We start from the raw sequence: 18,665 nt of genomic DNA, 5'->3' as shown, positions 1-18,665 counted from the left end.
TTTGATCTATTTTTAGTTGATTCTTGTATAGGGAGTAACATATGGGTCCTCTTTCATTCTTTTGGTTATGGATATCCAGTTGTCCCAGCACCATTTGTTGAAATGACTGTTTGGTCTGGTTAACATTGACTTGGTAGGTTTGTCAAAAACCAATTGACTGTATAAGGTGAGTTTCTTGTAAGCAGGATATGGATGGCTTAGGTTTTTTATCCATTCTGTCAGCCTGTATCTTTTGATTGGGAAGTTTAATCCATTCACATTCAATAATATTACTGTAAATGCACTATTTGCTTCCTCCATTTTATTCTTTGGTTTTCATACATCATATCTTATTTTTGTCTGTCTTTTTACTCTTTTGGTTATCCTTTCTGCTATTCTTTCTTCTACATTCTCCTCCAAGCCTGTCTCTCCTGTCTTTTTCTTTCAGGTTCTAAGGCTTCCTTTAATATTTCCCACAAAGGTTGATTCTTCTTTGCAAATGCTCTTAGTTTCTGCTTGTTTGTGAATATTTTATACTCACCTTCATATTTAAAGGACAATTTTGCTGGATAAAGAATTCTCAGTGGGTAGTTTTTCTCTTTCAGTATCCTAAATGTATCATACCATGAGCTTTTGCCTCCATGGTTTCTGAAGAGAAATCTGTGATATCTTACTGGACATTCTTTATATGTGATGGTTTGCTTCTCCCTTGCTGCTCTGAGAATTTTCTCTTCATCTTTGACATTTGACATTCCGAGTAGTATGTGTCTTGGAATAGGTCTATTCAGATTTATTCTGATTGGGTTATGGTATGCTTCCTGTACATGTATGTTCATTTCTTTCATGAGAGTTGGGAAAATTTCAGCTATGATTTCCTCAAATACTCTTTCTGCCCCTTTTTCCTTCTCTTCTCCTTCTGGAACTACCATTACATGTATGTTGTTGTGTTTTGTGTTGTCATTCACCTCTCTGAGCCCCTACCCAATTTCTTCAATTTTAGCTGTTCTGTCTTCAGTATCACTTATTCTTTCTTCTATCATTTAGAATCTACTGTTGTATGCCTCAAATGTGTTTTTTATCTCACCTATTGTGTCTTTCATTCCCATGAGCTCTGTTACTTTTCTGTTCAGGATTTCAGATTCTTCTTTGTGCTCACTCAATGTCTTCTTGATGTCATTTATGTCTTTGACCATATTATCTTTCAACTCATTGATTTTAGAAATTTGTGCACATCTTGCTGATTAAGTCTCTCAAATTCTGCATCTCCTCTGTGACTTTGATATATTATTCCTTTTCTTGGGCCATGTCTTCTATTTTCTGAGTATGGCTGGTAATTTTTTGCTCATATCTAGGCATCTGACTAGGATGTAGTTTATTCAGATGCTCAACTTCTTTCTCTTTTGTAGGAATTTAGTGGCAGGAGGCTGAGCATTACCACTGCCCTTTGATTCTTGGCTCAACCTGGATTGTTAGGATTGTCCTGCTGGTTGCTCAAAACTGGGCACTTGACCCAGTAATTGGTTGTAGAGACACTTCCTAAGGCCTTGGGGAGGGAGGCTGTCAAGAGGAGAAAAAGCTTCTCCTACTTATTTTTAATTTTCTTGACTGCACTTCCTTGGTCTGCCAGCTGATGGCACTCTTTGGCAGTCCTCAGTTCAATGCCTGGTCACAGAGTATTTGTTGCAACACAGACTGAATTGATGCGATAAAGCTTCCTGTCTGGAGGCTACAAGTCTTGTAATTCAAACTTTCTCTGAGGCAGTTCTCCAGCCTTCTCTGGCAGCCCCCTCCCTTTTCCTCAATATTTCCACGCCCCTCTGAGGCCTCAACAATCAGTCCCAGTTAGTAGAGGAGGAGACTGGGATGGTTGTATATATTTAAACCCTTCCTAGCTCCAAGGCAAACAATGGCACATCCCACCTGGCCTGGGAGGGCTCCTGGGATAATGCAGACCAAATTTGCAAGTCAAAAGCTAAGCCAGCCTTAGGCCGTGTCCCTCTCTCTCCCCTTTCCTGGGGCATCCTCAACAATCAGTCCCAGCTAAAAGAGAGGGAGGTTGCAATGGTCAAATTTCTCCAGTTTTCCCCAGCTCCCAGAACCAGTATGGTCCCACCCAGCCTGGAAGGGCTCATGGGGCACAGCAAACCAAATTTGTGGGTCAGAAGCTGAGTCAGCCTTAGGCTGTGTCCCTCTCTCTCCTACTTCCTGGGGTAGTAGATCCTTGGAGCCCCCATTGTCTGTAGCCACAGGACCAGAGTCCTGAGAATTCTAAAGTGTCTTTAGTGTGGGGGATGGTACCAGCAGCAGCAGACACTGGTTTCAATTCATAGTTTTGTCATAGCAATTTCCCTCCTTTATCCCTCTCTTCTTTGGGCAGTGTACAGTTTTTGCCAGGTGTCCTAAACCCTAGATCTTTTTCTAGGCTATTTGAAGCTGTCCTCTAGCTACTTTTCTGGAGAAGAGAGTCCCATGTCTTGCTAATCCACCATCTTCCTGGAGGTCCCTCCAGAACTTCAACTAAAGTTCAAAGGCCTTGGTTTAGCAAACATTATTTTTCATCATCTGGCTACTTTATACTACTCTATACTTATATAACATTTTTGTTGTAGTAAAAATAATTATTGACTTACTTGTATCTCCTAAACACTGAAAATTCATCTTTGCCTTCCAGTACCTAGTATAGCTGATGGCATACTGGAAGAATACCAAAAAATTTTGGTAATGGAAGGTAGTGATGATAGCACAACAATGTGAATATAGTCAACACCACTGAATTGTATACTTGAAGATGGTTAAAATGGGAAATGTTACATTGTATTTAATTTTTTTTTAATTAAAGAAACTTTAGTGGAAATTAAGCTAAACTTTGAAAGGTTGATAGGATTAATTAGTATGAATAAAACATAGAATGTTTTAAGTTTCCATGGCTGCTCAAGCAAACACCATATAATGGGATAGCTTAAACAGTGGAGTTCTTTAGCTCACAGTTTTGAGGCTAGGAAGAGTCCAAATCAAGGTCTCATCAAGGCGATGCTTTTTCCTGAAGACCAGGGCACTTGCCCTGGATACCAGGGACCCTTGGCTTAGTTCTTGGCTCCTCTGTCACATGGCAATGCACATGGTGGCCTTTCTTGACCTCTTCCCTCGCTTCCAGGTTCTGCTGACCTTCAACTTCTTGTTTCCCATGGCTTTCTTTCTATCTGAACTTCATTCTTCTTTTCAAAGACTCCAGTAATAAGATTAAGAAATATCCTGATTGAGCTGGGCCACACTTTTACTAAAGTAACCTTACCAAAAGTTTCTACTTACAGTGGGTTCTCACCCACAGGAGTGGATTAAGTCTAAGAACATGTTTTTGTGGAGAACATAGCTCCAAATCACCATAGACAGGAAGGACAGAATGATTGTAATATATAGGCCAGAAAGAAGAGGAACTAATTTTACAGAAGGAAAACAAATTTAGACCTTATTTCTTTGCTTCCTTTTGCCAAAAACCTGTAGGCTGGTTAGTTCCTGGCATTCAAGGAAAGCTCTGTCATAATACTAGCTGAACACCTCAGAGTTTGAATTCCAGTGATAGTATCTTAAAATACCAAAATGTCCCAGTTTCAATAAAAGGTTACAAGACATACAAAGAAACAGGAGGCAATGGCCCAGTCAAAGGAAAAAAATTAACGTATTAGAAGCCATCAATGAGGAAGATGAGATTTGGGAAATTGCAGATGAGTACTTTTTAAAAAACAGTCCTAAATATGCTCAAAGAGCTAAAGAAAAATATGGACAGAGAAATAAAGGAAAAAGGAAAATGATACATGAACACAAAGAGAATATCAATAGAGAGATGGAAATTATAAAAAGGAAGCTGTATTAGTCAGCCAAAGGGGTGTTGATGCAAAATACCAGAAATTACTTCGGTTTTATAAAGGACATTTATTTGGAGTAGGAGCTTACAGATAACAGGCCATAAAGCATAAGTTACTTCCCTCACCAAAGGCAATTTTCATGTGTTGGAGCAAGATGGCTGCCAGACATCTGCAAGTATTCAGGCTTCCTGGGTTCCTCTCTTCCCAGGGCTTGCTTCTTCCTGAGCTGAGTGTTCCTCTCTTCCCAGGGCTTGCTTCTCTTTCCTCTGTGAGCTTACTTCCCAGGGCTCCAGCTTAAGGTTTTAGCATCAAACTCCAACATCAAAACTCCAACATCAAAAGCCTCAACTCTATCCTTTGCCATGTCTTTTATCTCCTTATGCACATCAGTGCTGCGTGTGGGCCAGCTCACCACATGGGTTAGCTTATCACACAGGTCAGGAGGTCCTGGGTTTGAACACTGGACCTCCATGTGATAGGCAGATGCTCTATCCATTGAACCAAATCTGCTTCCCATAAAGAGAATTTTGAAAGCCACAAGAGAAAAACAACGTGCCACATAACAGGGAGCCTTGATAAGACTTAGTGTCAATTGTGGTTTGGTTCCCAGCACCTCCTAAAGAAAATAGCAAGCTGGCATGATGGGCAGCCATGGCAAGCTGACATAAGATAACGCAACATGAGACACAAAAAGAAAAACAAAATGAGAGGCATAACAAAGCAGGGAGCAGAGGTTCCCAGTGCCTCCTAAAGAGGACGAACTGGACAGGGAGCTGGTGTGATGGGCAGGCGCTGCAAGCTGGAGCAACAGGATGACACAACAAGAGACACAAGAGGAAAAACATCGACAAGCAGGCACTGCGAGCTGACATGACAAGATGACGCAACAAGAGATACAAGAGGAAAAACATAACAAGCCACACAATAAAGCAGGGAACAGAGGTGGCTTAAGCAATTAGGTATTTCCCTCCACATTGGAGGTCTTGAGTTCAGTTTCCAGTTCCTCCTAAAGAAACAAAGACGACAAATAGACATAGCAAGTGCAAACAACAAGGGAGTGGGGAGAGCTAAATAAAATAAATCTTTTAAAAAATTATTTAAAAAATATTTTAGGGGAGCAGATGTAGCTCAATGTTTGAGTGCCTGCTTCCTATGTATGAAGTCCCAGGTTCGATCCCAGTACCTCCTATAAAAGAAAAAGAATTTATGTTATTGAACTGAAACTGGTGTCAAAACAAACGAGATTATTATAGATTTAGGATGTTGAATTTAAGTCCCACAGTAACCACAAAGAAAATATCAGAGAACATAGATACTCAGAGACATTAAGTAGAGTACATGTTACCATGGGTGGGGGCAGTGGCAATTGGGAGTTAACGAAAAATGAGTGTAGGGTTTCTGTTTGGGATGAAAGGAAACTTCTAGTAATGTATGGTGGTGAGGGTACTTCAACACTGTGTAATTGACCCCACTGAATAGTATTCTTGGGATGGATTGGGGAGGGAAAATGTATGCTGTATATATTTTTAAATTTTTTTATTTTTTAAGGAGGCACCAGGGATTGAACCCAGGATCTTGTACATGGGAAACAGGAGCTTAATCACTGAGCTACACCGTGCCTAATATATATATTTCCACAATTACAAAAACTAAAACAAGATATACTAAAGAGACAGTGACAACTAAACATGTAATACATGTTACTGAATGGGATCCACGAATGGGGAAGAAAAGGCTAAAAAGATCTTTACTGGGACAAACGTGAGGTCAGGGTCCTAGAGACTGCCTAATGTTTACTTAAGGTAAGGAGAAGTTCCAAGATCACAGGGTTCAGGTAAAATTCAACACTGTGAATCTCTCCCTTTGTTTTAGGGTCAAACACATTAAAAGATGGATCCCATAACTCATTAGTGATTCAGTCATTGACTTGTCCAGGGAGAAATCCACCCCTTGCATACTCTGCTGCAGTGATGATCCCTTCAATGTATAAAAGTCATCAGGCTTTCCTTCACAGTGATTCTTCAGACCCAGTAGGAAAAGCACAACTACAAGGCAACCTATAGTCCCAATATGGATCTGGTCAGTCAGGTTTTAGTGCTCAATGACACGGAGTCATGAAAATGGGGAAAAAATTGGAAACATTAGTCTGGAGCAGGGGTTCTTAACGTTTTTTTGTTCCATGGACCCATTAGTCCACACTACAGTGTTATTTAATAAATATATCATACCCGCACCCACATGCCCCAACAAGAAATGTTTTTTTAAATTTTCAATTCATGCTCATGGACACTCCTAAAATCTTTCCAAAGACACTTTGGACCCCTGGTTAAGAACCCCGAGACTCTGGAGAATTATAGCTTGATATTGAAGGAAAGTGAAAGAATTGAGAATGTGTTAAGGGTTGATAATGTGTGCAAGAGGATGGGTTCTAATTTGCAAGTTTGACAACCAACATGAGTTTATTTTCAAAGATGATCACATTTAAATACTTTCAGTTCTAAACCGTTGTATTTTTAAGATTTATTTTTTATTTTTTTACTTCTCTCCCCTTCTCCCCCCCCAGTTGCCTCCTCTCTGTCCATTCACTATGTGTTCTTCTGTGTCCACTTGTATTCTTGTCAGGGGAACCCAAAATCTCTTTTTGTTGCATCATCTTGCTGCGTCAGCTCTCTGTGTGTGCGGCGCCATTCCTGGGCAGGCTGCACTTTTTTCCTGCTGGGTGGCTCTCCTTGCTTGCAGGGCATACTCCTTGCGCGTGGGGCTCCCCTACGCAGGGGACACTCCTGCATGGCACAGCACTCCTTGCGCCCATCAGCACTGTGAGTGGGCCAGCTCATCATGCAGGTCAGGAGGCCCTGGGATTGAACCTTGGACCTCCCATGTGGTAGGTGGCTGCCCTATCTGTTGGCCCAAATCCGCTTCCCTACTTAATGTACTTGTAAAGCTTTAGACGATATTTTATTATTTTCTATATTATGTCTATATTATTGCCCATCAAAGAATAAAAATAGGTAACTTTCCTATAAGTTAATAGTCTGAACATTCTAGTGTGATGTTTGGTTTAGGCATGAGATACCCTGTTGTTAAATGCTTAGTGTTTTTATGCTCTAATTAATATAGATAAAAGAAAAATTGAAAAAATCTTAATCACTAGTTTTCATGAACCAGTTAGGTTTTTCAGGGGGAGGAACCAACAGACAACACTTTATTAGGTTCAACATGTAAACAGGGACGCTCATTTTAGGGATAAATCATTGCCACAGTTCAACTGAAAATTGGTATTTCTGAACGCCATTTCACAATTACAGAAGTATACCTCAGACTAAATGAAATATTTAAGGCCGCGAGCAAGGTGAAACGAGGAAAGCGCCAGAGCGCAAAATTTAAGGTGGCAAGTTTACAACTTTAGACAAGATTGCCTCAAAATGTGTGCCAAAGGCGCCTACCTCGCCTCACCGGTCCCGGCCCTTAGTTAATGGAATTAGGAGGCCGCAGAACGCGTAAGGTCTAGGACCGCCTTTCCAAGTTTCAGCTCAAGTGAAGCCTGTCACTCCGTCTACCCAACCTGGGGCTGCAAAGTAAACATTGTCCTACAGGAACTGCCAAGACAAATACAGTTACATCAAGTTCCACTCTGAGCTGCCAGGTGTTGCCTCCGGAGTGAAGGGAGCCTCCAAAATAAAATTCAAAACAAAACCCTAGGTTGTCAGCGCCAAGAAAGCCTGCGTCGTCGCTGGCTTAATGGGGAACTCATAATGGGCAAAGCTATGTAAGTAAAGAGCCTTTCCCTCTAACACAGAGGGACTCCTGCCTGCCCTCCGGAAACTCAGGAGGCCAACGAGTGCTGGAAATACCACGTCACGAGCGGAAAGTGCAGTAAATCAGCCCTAAACAATAACAATCACAGCCGCTTTCGGCACGCGATCCCGGGAGGGGAGTCGCCCGCGCCGAGCGCCGGTTTCGAGAGGCCCAAGCGGGACCTTCAGGCTGCCGGTGGGCGCGCGCTGCCGCTCTGCAGCTACAGTCGGAACACAGTCCTGCAGCGAAGCGGGGACGCCGTCCTCTCCGCGGGACTCGTAGAGTCACTCTACTGAAGAAAACCTGAGCTTTAGCACACCAAGCAGGCAGGCGGATCCTCGGACAGCCCTCCTATTCGAGGGCCCCCGGCGCGGCGGGAAGGAGGAAGTTTCAAAGCCGAGTGGTGGGCGGGGTTGCAGCCACTTGGGCGCGATGAAGCTGCACTGCGAGGTGGAGGTGGCTTGTCGGCAGCTGCCTGCCTTAGGGCTGAGGAACCGGGGCAGAGGCGTCCGGGCGGTGCTGACCCTCTGTCAGCAGACGCCCAGGAGTCGACCGCGGCCCCGGGTGGGGGTCGAAACGGGCGGCCGCGACTCCACCTGCCTACTCATCTCTACCCTTAAGGACAAGTGTGGGACTCGCTATGAGGTGCGTGGAACGGACAGGCCCTGCCAGGGGAGTCGCCCCGCCCCTTTCCCGGGAACGGAGAGGCGGGCCGCCTTCCGGCCTCGGGCGCCTGGCGGTTTCCGCGGTGGGTGTTCGCCTTAGGGGTTCCTGAGCCCCACCCTCACCCCGCTCCCAGAGTCCTGGGCGACCCCTGCGGATGCGAAGGAGGAAGGCTTGGTTATTTTCCTTGCCCATTTTTGTTCAGTAAATTCTTTTTTCCCCACAGTGTTTTCACTAGCCTGGTTTTTCATATGCATACTTTTTTTCATTATTATTTTAAAAGTTGTAGGTTTACAGAGAAAGCATGCAGACTTTTTTTTAACAAGATTTTTTAAGGGATGCTGGATAGTCACCAGGCCCTATTAGCACAGTAGTGAAGTTATTGGTTACTGCATAGCCTTTTTTAATGATTGAATCGATTTCTTAGATTCGGACCCTTTTTGCATCTGCATAGCAGCAATAAACTGTTTTTAGAAGTAGTTGGAAATTGAAATAGAATATTTAAAGCGCACAATTTCCTATTCCTTCCATGTTCACAAAAATGACTATTTTGTGAAAATGCCTTTATATTTACTGTAAATAAAACTGAGGGGGTAATTTATTGCTCACCCTTGCATCTGGCTCTTGATTGGGTTTTATACGAATTCTGCTATTATTTCCCATACAATGTTATACTCCACAGCAAATTCTCATAGTTGGGAAGGGGAGTGTTACTGTCATTCGGAGCCACCTCTAATATGAGTAGTTGAAAACCTGAAGATTTACCCCCGTTCATGGAACCAATTCATGTAATTTTTTTTGGATCGAAAGGAATTTAGAAGTCACCAAACATTCTTTAGATTAGAAAATTGTTAAGTGATAGAAGCAGTCATATAACTAGAATTGGTCTCCCTTTTCTCTCCCATTACCTTCCCCAAAACCTGCCTCCTTCATGCCCAATTCAGGTACTGCTCTTTAAAAATACTGTAATGATTTCACCCTTCTTAAAACTTCTACTATACTAATGGTCAATAGTGGTGGGAATCCTAACCAGTGTTTTATTGTAAACTGCTAGAAGACCTACTGTGTGCAGGTTCCAGTGCTATGGGAGACACAAACTTGATTTAGTTGCTCTCCTTCACAGACTCGAAAGAGAAACAAACCACTACTTACAATATAAGGTAGCGGGAGCTCAAGTGGTTGAGCGCCTGCTTCCCATGTACCAGGTCCTAGGCTCAATCCCCTGTACCTCCTTAAAAAAAAAATTATATATATATGGTGGGCTATGATAAGTTCTGTAATAAAGGTAGAGGTGAAGTACTGATGGTAGAGAATCAAAAACAAGATGAATTCAGATTAGAGGAATTTAAGAAAGCTCTGTAGAAGTGGCAGTACCACAGGGCCCAGTAGGTCCTCAGTAAAGTTTGCTGAGTTAATTAAGTTGGTATTGGACCTGGGCCATGAAGAGTAGATATTAGTGCTAAATGTGGGAAGTGCTTTGGGACTCTTTTGACATTCTGCTTTTTTGTCCCATGACTTCAGCTACCATTCATTTATGACTCTCAAGTCTGTATCTTCAGCCAGTCCTCTCTTTTAATTTCACACCTGAAACTGGAGAAGTTCTGCACCTGGATGTGATGAAGCATTCCAAACTCAAGATATCTAAAAATGACTTTTCCTTGCCACCCATAAACCTGCCTTTGTCACGGTTTTCTGCAACTCGTTAAATAATATATCCAGAAACCTAAAAACTTTTTGCTTCCTCACATCATGAGAACCTTCCAATTTTATCTCTTAAATATTTTTCAAATCTGTATTTGTCCTTCCATCCCAACTGTAGTCTAAGCCACCATCATCCCTTGTGTGCTTAGTCTCTTAATAATCTCCCTACCCCTACCAACCCATCCGCCGTACCCCAAAGTTTATCTTTACATTTCAATTAAAGGAAACTTTAAAAAATGCAGATCTAATCATGTTCTCCAACTTAAAATCCTTCAGTGGATTTCATTGTTCTTAGGATAAAATCCAAAATTCTGATTATGGTTTACAGAATCTTTAATCATCTAGTCTCGAATTACCTTGCCAGACTCACCCACCTGTCTTTCACTGCAGCCTTTATCCATATTGAACTGAGCTGCCAAGCTCTCTTCTTTCCTTCAAGGCTTTGCACTCATTATTCCCTCTTAACCTTAATACTGTCTTCTTCCAGTATCTTCACTTTCCTAACATCTCCTAAACCTTCAATTCAGGTTGTAGACTCTATGAGAATAGTTGCCATGTAACTCTTATTTACCACTATGTCCAGGCCCCTATCAAGGTACCTGGAACACAGTGGCTTCTCAATAAATAATTGTTGAAGCCCAAAGCTTTGGCAACATCAATCCTTAAAAAATATTTGAGGACCTACTATGTGCCAATCACTGTTCTAACTCTGGGAATACAGAAGTGAACAAAGGAGACAAAGTCCCTACTCTCATGGAGTTTATAATCTAGTGGGAGGTGTGCCCATTGCAGACTAATGGACTGAGGGTATGAAGGCAAAGTAACTGCTATTGGCAACTTCTGCTAGAGCTGCATGGTTGAAGTGAGAGGAAAAGAGCATTCTCCCAAATGCAGGAGATTCTGTTCCCAGAAGAGGAGAAAGTTACTAGATAGATATGATAATAACAGTCACCATGAACTAGATAAGGAGTGCTAAAAAACTGTAAAAACTTTAGAACTTAAAACTGTAAGCACCTGGAGTTAAAAACTAAAGGCCAAACTAGAGCTTAGCAAAGTGGCACATTTTAGTTGTAATAAATAACTTATACTGAATAACAAAATGTAGTTTTGTCCTTTTTTTACATTGGTTTTAAACAGCTAAAGGAGAATATTCATCAGTTCTTCACCAAATTTGTGGATGAAGGGAAAGCCACTGTTCGGTTAAAGGAACCTCCTGTGGATATCTATCTAAGCAAGGTATGGTATTAAAAACATTAATGGTTAGATTGGTTGACTGTACTTTCTAGGAGAAGGTTGTTTGCGCATACTGTAGCCAAATAGGGACAGACTTTTGCAAGTTTTTGAAGAGGCAGTGGTTCAAGTGGCAGCTTCCCAAAACAGGCATACTTGTGTGGCTTTCTAAAGGGGCAGACTCTGCTCTAGTAAGGCTGTCCACGATGGGGAGGGAAACTAAGTGGCAAAGGTCTACATTTTGACAGGAAACCAAAGGTTACAAATCTAAATTTGGTATAAAAAAGGGGTAAAATACAATTGGAACCATCTTTTTTGTATTTTCTTGTACTTACTATAATCATCTAAAAAATTGATCTTCAATCTATCTTTCCACTAACTCCTTCCTTCTACCTAAAAATTTGCTGAGGTTTACCAATTAAAAAAATGTATAGACAAATTTCTGAAAAGACAAGGCTATACCCATTGCCTCCAATTCCTTGATATCTCTTTTGACCTTCACTTTCATTGGTTTATTCAAAATACTGCCTCAAAGATCAGTGATCTCTTTCCTATTTGTCAGTCACATTGCTCTTAGTTCTTATCCTTTTTGATCTCTAAAATTTGACACCAGTGAGCACCCCTTTATCAGTAAGATGTTTTCCTTTCTTGGCATCTGTGATAGGGCACTATCCTGGTTTACTTTTAGTTTTTTCTACACCCAATATAAAGACCCAGTCCTCTGACTGTTTTCTCGTGTACCTAACTACCTTTCCCAAAGCTTCAGCCTATAATATAATTTCTGAGTCCAGGAACAAGAGCCATTCTTTACCTACTTGACCCAGATCTATAAACTTTCCCTACTGTAGTTCACTGTGTACACTGTTGCCAAAATAATATTTAACTCTTATCATGTAACTCATGCTTGGAATTCTTCAAGGATTTCCCACACCCTACCTGATTGTTCTGTCACCTTTCCTTTAATCTGAGTTTACCCACAATCTAGTCCCATCATATATTTCCAATCTTTTACTCTCCTTCAAAGCTCCCACATTCCAACCAAATAGGACCACTTATTTACTTTCTCCTGCTTGAAAGGTCACACATCCTTCACACAGAAACTTTAGAAAAACTATAAAATGTCCTACAAGTATTTGCTTTTTTTTTTTTCTTCATACGCCACTTTCTCTATTAAATGATTAGCTTTTCTGCCCAACTGAAAGTACTTTCTTTTGCCTTGGATGATATCTAGCACTTTGACATTCAACTCATTCTAGAACAGGGGTTCTTAACAAGGGGTCTGTTAGCTTGAATTAAAATTCAAAAAACCATTATTCTTGTGAAAATGGGTGTGATATATTTATTAAATAATACATAGTATAGTGTGGACTTAGTAAGGGGTACATGGCAAAGTGTTCTGTGGAACAAAAAAGGTTAAGAGGGGAAGCGGACTTGGCCCAGTGGTTGGGGCGCCTGTCTGCCACATGGAAGGTCCGCGGTTCAGGCCCCGGGCCTCCTCGACCCGTGTGCGGCTGGCCCATGCGCAGTGCTGATGTGCATAGGGAGTGCCCTGCCACGCAGGGGTGTCCCCCACACGTGGGGAGCGCGCTTTGTGGGGAGAGCCGCCCAGCGCGGAGGGTGCAGCCTGCCCAGGAATGGTGCCGCACACGCGGAGAGCTGACGCAGCAGGATGACACAGCAAAAGGAGACAAAGATTCCCATGCCACTGACGACAACAGAAGCGGACAAAGAAACAAGACGCAGCGAATGGACACAGAACAGACAACCGGGATGGGTGGGGAGGGGAGAGAAATAAATAAATAAATCTTTAAAGGAAAAAAAAAAGGTTAAGAACCCCTGTTCTAGAGGGTATTGTTTATGTATATACTCTTTTTTCCTGCAGAACTTCTCAATATTTAATGTGCTAATATGCATTGATTCTCATATGTTGTTTTCTCAGATCTCACAACAAACCCTCCTCCACTCCTTTTTTTTTTTTTTTTTTTACCAGAAACAAACTTTTATTACAAAACTGGGACCTTTAAGTCACTAGGAGGCCAGACCTAGCCTCTTCCCTGACACTTAGGAGGCTGGCGGTTGGGATTGGGGTCTGGCCCTATCTCAGCCCCCTGAGCCCCTTCCACTGGGTCTAGCTGGAATTTCTATGCTAAGCCATAGGTCAGTGTGCTTGTGGAGGAGAGGAGGCTTTCAATGTGGTTACATGGGGGGGGGGGGGGGGGCGGGGAGGTGTGTGTGCATGGCTTCCTCTGATCTGAAGGTCCTGGTATGTCCATCTTCTCTTGGTTCCCAGGACTGCAAGCACAATTGCACACTGGGGATATATTTATGTTTGGGAGAATTGGATGATCAGGGTGCTTACAGCAGTGTCTTTGAAAACTGAAGGTACTGCAGTGTGTCCTTGAGTGGGGGACTTTGACAGCCTTATGTGGCTATATGGCTCGGTGGTTGGGGTCGTGTGGAAGGAGGTGGTTGTAAGGATATTCACGGGCCTGGAGATCGCAGCAGCCCTGGGAGGGAGGTTGTATTTGGACTGTGGACAGAGATCTGTGTCAGGCTCTTGGAGATATTGGTGCTCAATGTATCTGATGAATGAAGGGGGGCGAAGCCTGCGGACAGATGTAGCCTTGTCTTATGAAGGTGGCAATGCATATACTTTAACTCTCCTACTTATATATTCCTTGAGGGAATGTCCTTCTGCCTTTCATCTTTGTATACTTTACTCTGTCCAGCAAAGTATTTTGCATGTAGTAGGTGCTCAGTAATATTGACACTGTCAAAAGGGGGCCTTTAGATAGGGCCAGTGCTTTTTTTGCACAGCTCTTAGTCTTTGTGAGTGGCGCCCCATAGTCCCTGGATATTTTGTAGTACATACAATATATTGCCTATCTCTGAGGCAATAAAGATTTGGGTCAGTTAATGCTAAACTCAAATCTTAGGGAAAATCCTTTAATGTTTTCCTGTCTTGTTTTATACCTTGGAGTTAATTGTTCCTTTGAACAGTTTTATTTTTATTTATTTTTTAAATTGTTTTTACCACTTTTTTAAAATTTTTGTCTTTATTCATTTTTTTAATATTACATTCAAAAAATATGAGGTCCCCATATACCCCTCATCCCACTCCTCCCCCTGAACAGTTTTGTTTTTTTTTAAAGATTTATTTATTTATTTAATTTCCCCCCCTCCCCTGGTTGTTTGTTCTTGGTGTCTATTTGTTGCGTCTTGTTTCTTTGTCCGCTTCTGTTGTCGTCAGCAGCACGGGAAGTGTGGGCGGCACCATTCCTGGGCAGGCTGCTCTTTCTTTTCACGCTGGGCGGCTTTCCTCATGGGCGCACTCCTTGCGCGTGGGGCTCCCCCACGCGGGGGACACCCTTGCGTGGCAGGGCACTCCTTGCGCGCATCAGCGCTGCGCATGGCCAGCTCCACACGGGTCAAGGAGGCCCCGGGTTTGAACCGCGGACCTCCCATATGGTAGACGGACGCCCTAACCACTGGGCCAAAGTCCGTTTCCCCCTGAACAGTTTTATTTAGAATGTGTCTGTCAACATAATTTTTTCAAAAATTTTTAAGTGTTTTTGTAACTACGCTGAAGTTTAGTCAAAATAAAATACTAAATTTCATTTATTTTTAACAGCCATTTTCAATAAATGATTGTATCATTTTGGGGTACTTCATGACTCTTTATAGAATTTGTTACAGGAAGAACTCGCATGCATACATTATCTAAAATGAAATTTATAATTGCACAACTTACTTTTATTTATTCAGGCCAATTCCAGCAGTTTAAAGAGTTTCCTTTCAGCAGTGAGACTGGCTCATCGAGGTTGTGATGTTGAGGCATCACTTTCAACCCTCGCACCAATAAAGACTTCAGAATTTGAAAAATTTAAAACTAAAATGGTTATCACATCCAAAAAAGACTATCCTCTAAGCAAGAACTTCCCATATTCTCTGGAACATCTTCAGACTTCTTATTGTGGGCTTGTCCGGGTTGATATGCGAATGCTTTGCTTAAAAAACCTTAAGAAATTAGACTTGAGTCACAACCATATAAAAAAGCTTCCAGCTACAATTGGAGACCTCATCTACCTTCAAGAACTTAACCTCAGTGACAATCACCTGGAATCATTTACTGTGGCCTTGTGTCAGTCTACACTCCAGAAGTCACTTCGGAGTTTGGATCTCAGTAAGAACAAAATTAAGGCACTCCCTGTGCAGTTTTGCCAGCTCCAAGAACTTACAGATTTAAAACTTGATGATAATGAATTAATTCGATTTCCTTTCAAGATGGGACAACTGAAAAACCTGCGTTTTTTGTCAGCAGCTCGAAATAAGCTTCCATTTTTACCTAGTGAATTTAAAAATTTATCTCTCGAGTATTTGGATCTTTTTGGAAATACTTTTGAACAACCAACAGAACTCCCAGTTATAAAGCTGCAAGCACCGTTAACTTTATTGGAATCTTCTGCACGAACCATATTATATAACAGGTAAGACCTTAGTAGTCATAAAATGTAGTGCACAATCTGACCCTTCACTACATTTGCTGTTCCTTATTTCTCCTTAGTAAAATGCTTTTCTTTCTTAATGTCTCATAAGTTCTCTTCTTCATTAAGTTCTCTGTCCATGTGTCACCCCAGAAAGGCCTGAACTGGCTGTCCTTTCTAACGTTTTGTCCCATATTCCCTAGTGTTATTTTATTTTTTGTCATAGGCTTTATTACCTGGCATTTTATATATATTTTTTAACATTTGCTTATCGCCATTTTCCCCCACTATAATGTAATATCCATGAGGGCATGGATTTTGTTTCATTCACTCCTATTTCCTAGGGTCTAAAATGTAGAGTCCCCTGCTCTTGACATTATTAAGCATTCAGTAAATACGTTGATGAATGAACTCTCGGCCTCCACCCCCCAGCCTACCGAATTAGAAACTGAAGTTGGAGCCCAACTATCTATCAGCCTTCCAGATGATTTCAGTGCACTCCATAGGTTGAGAACTATTGGCATTGTAAAAAGAATATGGGCTTTGCAGTCAGACTTGGGCTTGGTTCCTGGCTTCACCTCTTGTAATATTGTAAGACATTAGCAAGTTATTTAACCTTGTGGTTTGATTTTCTCATCTGTGAAACTAGAACAATACCCACTTTACAGAGATGCTGTGAGGATAAATGAGCTAATATATGCCACATTTGGCATATAGTAGACTCAGTATTTGTTGGTTCCCTTCTCCTTGTCTTTGAACAGTAACTATAGGTGATTTCATGAGATGCTGAACTTAAGTTATATATTTTGTTCCTGCTTCTTTCATATAGGGGTGAAAAATAAGATGTGGATCAAATTATTATTGTTAGCCTATAAAAGTATAGCAAGATATTTCAAATAAGAGATCTTAATTTGGATGGTGGGGTGGAGGCTCCTTATAAAAAACTAACAAAAGTTATGGACCCAGGAAAAGACATAGGAATATACACAGAGAATTTTGCATATGACTTATAAATGCCATTGGAATAATTGATAATGATCATGGATAATACCCCACTGAAAACCTATCCAGTTCTCCCTTCCTACCATCCCCAGCATATGAAATCTTTCAAAAGTAGTTTTCAGACTTAACTTCACATTTAGAATCACTTGAATTTTTAAAAATTCTGATTAGTTCCCACTCCAGAATAATTAATCAGAATATTTGGGGATAGACCCCACTATTTTTTTTTTAACTTACCAGAAGATTCTAATGTGCAACTAACTAGGATTGAGAATAACTCTTTACACCAGTGCCTCTCATACTTTAATTTGCATTCAAATCATGTAGGAGTCTTGTTAGCAGATTCTTTTCTGAGATCTGGGATGGAGATTCTGCATTTCTAAATGCTCCTTGCAGGTAGAACTCAGTAATTCACCCATTACCAAGTCAAGATTAAACCCTGCCTTCAAATGATCGGAACTGTGTAACAAAGCTATACACTTAAATTATCCTGTTACATTGGGCCTACGCAATATGATTATATAAAGAACAGATGACTCTTCCATGCTCTTCATTAGATTATGCTGTTAAGTAGCTGGCTGAAAGATACTTTTTGGAGTGGTATAAACTTGCTTATATCCACACTGTGTAATATGCTATTTTTTAGTATATTTTTTCCATTCTTACTGATTGGAAAGATAAAACAATATATTGAGTCACTTAATAAATTTTATTTTTCCATGTTATAGTTTAGAATAATAATACATCATAGTACATGAAGTTCTGAATCTAGTAACATATTCTTAAACATTTTTTCCAATAGGATTCCATATGGCTCTCATATTATACCTTTTCATCTTTGCCAAGATTTGGATACTGCAAAAACCTGTGTTTGTGGAAGATTCTGTCTAAGCTGTTTCATCCAAGGAACTACTACTATGAATCTACACTCTGTTGCTCACACTGTGGTCCTAGTAGATAATATGGGTGGTACTGAAGCACCTATAATCTCTTACTTCTGTTCTTTAACCTGTTACGTAAATTCCTCTGATATGTTAAAGTAATGAATGATACCACAAAAAATTTTTCATGTACTTACAAATCAGTTTGCTATTCATTTATACTTGCTTGAGGGGAGAAACATGTGTTCCAACATTTTATATCATTTGATTCCGAAACTTAAATTTCATAAAAACCACTTTAATTTTATTGTGGGGCAACTTTTTTCCTTTTGCCTGGGCACAGGGTGGGGACGTAGGGACTTATGGGTTTTTTTTGTTTTTTTTTTTTTTTAATAAAGCATACAATTCAACCAAAGTATATAAACAATGGTATTTGGTATAATCACATAGTTGTGCATTCAAACCTTCAATCATGGGAATCAGTTGTGGCTCAACTGATAGAGCATCTCCCTACCATATGGAGGGTCCAGGGTTTGATACCCAGGGCCTCCTGACATGTGTGGTGAGCTGGTCCATGCACAGTGCTGCTGCACGCAAGGAGTACCATGCCATGCAGGGGTGGCCCCTGCATAGGGGTGTCCTATGTACAAGGAGAGCCACACTGCTCAAAAACAGCCTAGCCCACCCATTAGCGGTGCTGCACACATGGGGAGCTGACGGGGCAAGATGATGCAACAACCAAAAAAAGTGACAGTTTCCCAGTGCTGCATGACAGAAATGCAAGCAGACACAGAAGAATACATAGCAAATGGACACAGAGAGCAGACAGCAGGGTGGGAGGGAAGAGGAGAGAAATAAAAATAAACTTCAATCATTATTACAGCATTTTCATTATATCAATAATTTTAAAAAAGAGACAAAATTCTTCACTTTTCAATTGCTGTTTCCCCTGATGTACATAGCTATTTCTGACTATTCTTGCACAATTATTTATTAAGCAGTTTTATTAAGATATATTCACATACGATACAATCTATCCAAAGTGTGTAGTCAGTGGCTTTTAG

At 41.1% G+C, this 18,665-nt stretch overlaps 1 protein-coding gene across 1 annotated transcript; it reads left to right on the top strand.

The window, feature by feature from the left end:
• Nucleotides 1-8,051: 8,051 nt before the first annotated feature.
• LRR1 (leucine rich repeat protein 1) lies at nt 8,052-17,908 on the top strand. The gene is made up of 4 exons (XM_004472996.4): nt 8,052-8,285; nt 11,142-11,240; nt 15,000-15,721; nt 17,523-17,908. The coding sequence occupies exons 1-4, from the start codon at nt 8,073-8,075 to the stop codon at nt 17,761-17,763; spliced, it is 1,275 nt and encodes a 424-aa protein (XP_004473053.1). The 5' UTR covers nt 8,052-8,072; the 3' UTR covers nt 17,764-17,908.
• Nucleotides 17,909-18,665: the final 757 nt, after the last annotated feature.

This window comes from Dasypus novemcinctus, chromosome 3 (assembly GCF_030445035.2).
Source record: "Dasypus novemcinctus isolate mDasNov1 chromosome 3, mDasNov1.1.hap2, whole genome shotgun sequence".
NCBI classification, from domain to species: Eukaryota; Metazoa; Chordata; class Mammalia; order Cingulata; family Dasypodidae; genus Dasypus; species Dasypus novemcinctus.
The sequence above is the reverse complement of the archived record's forward strand: the minus strand, read 5'-3'. Positions and strand labels throughout refer to the sequence as shown.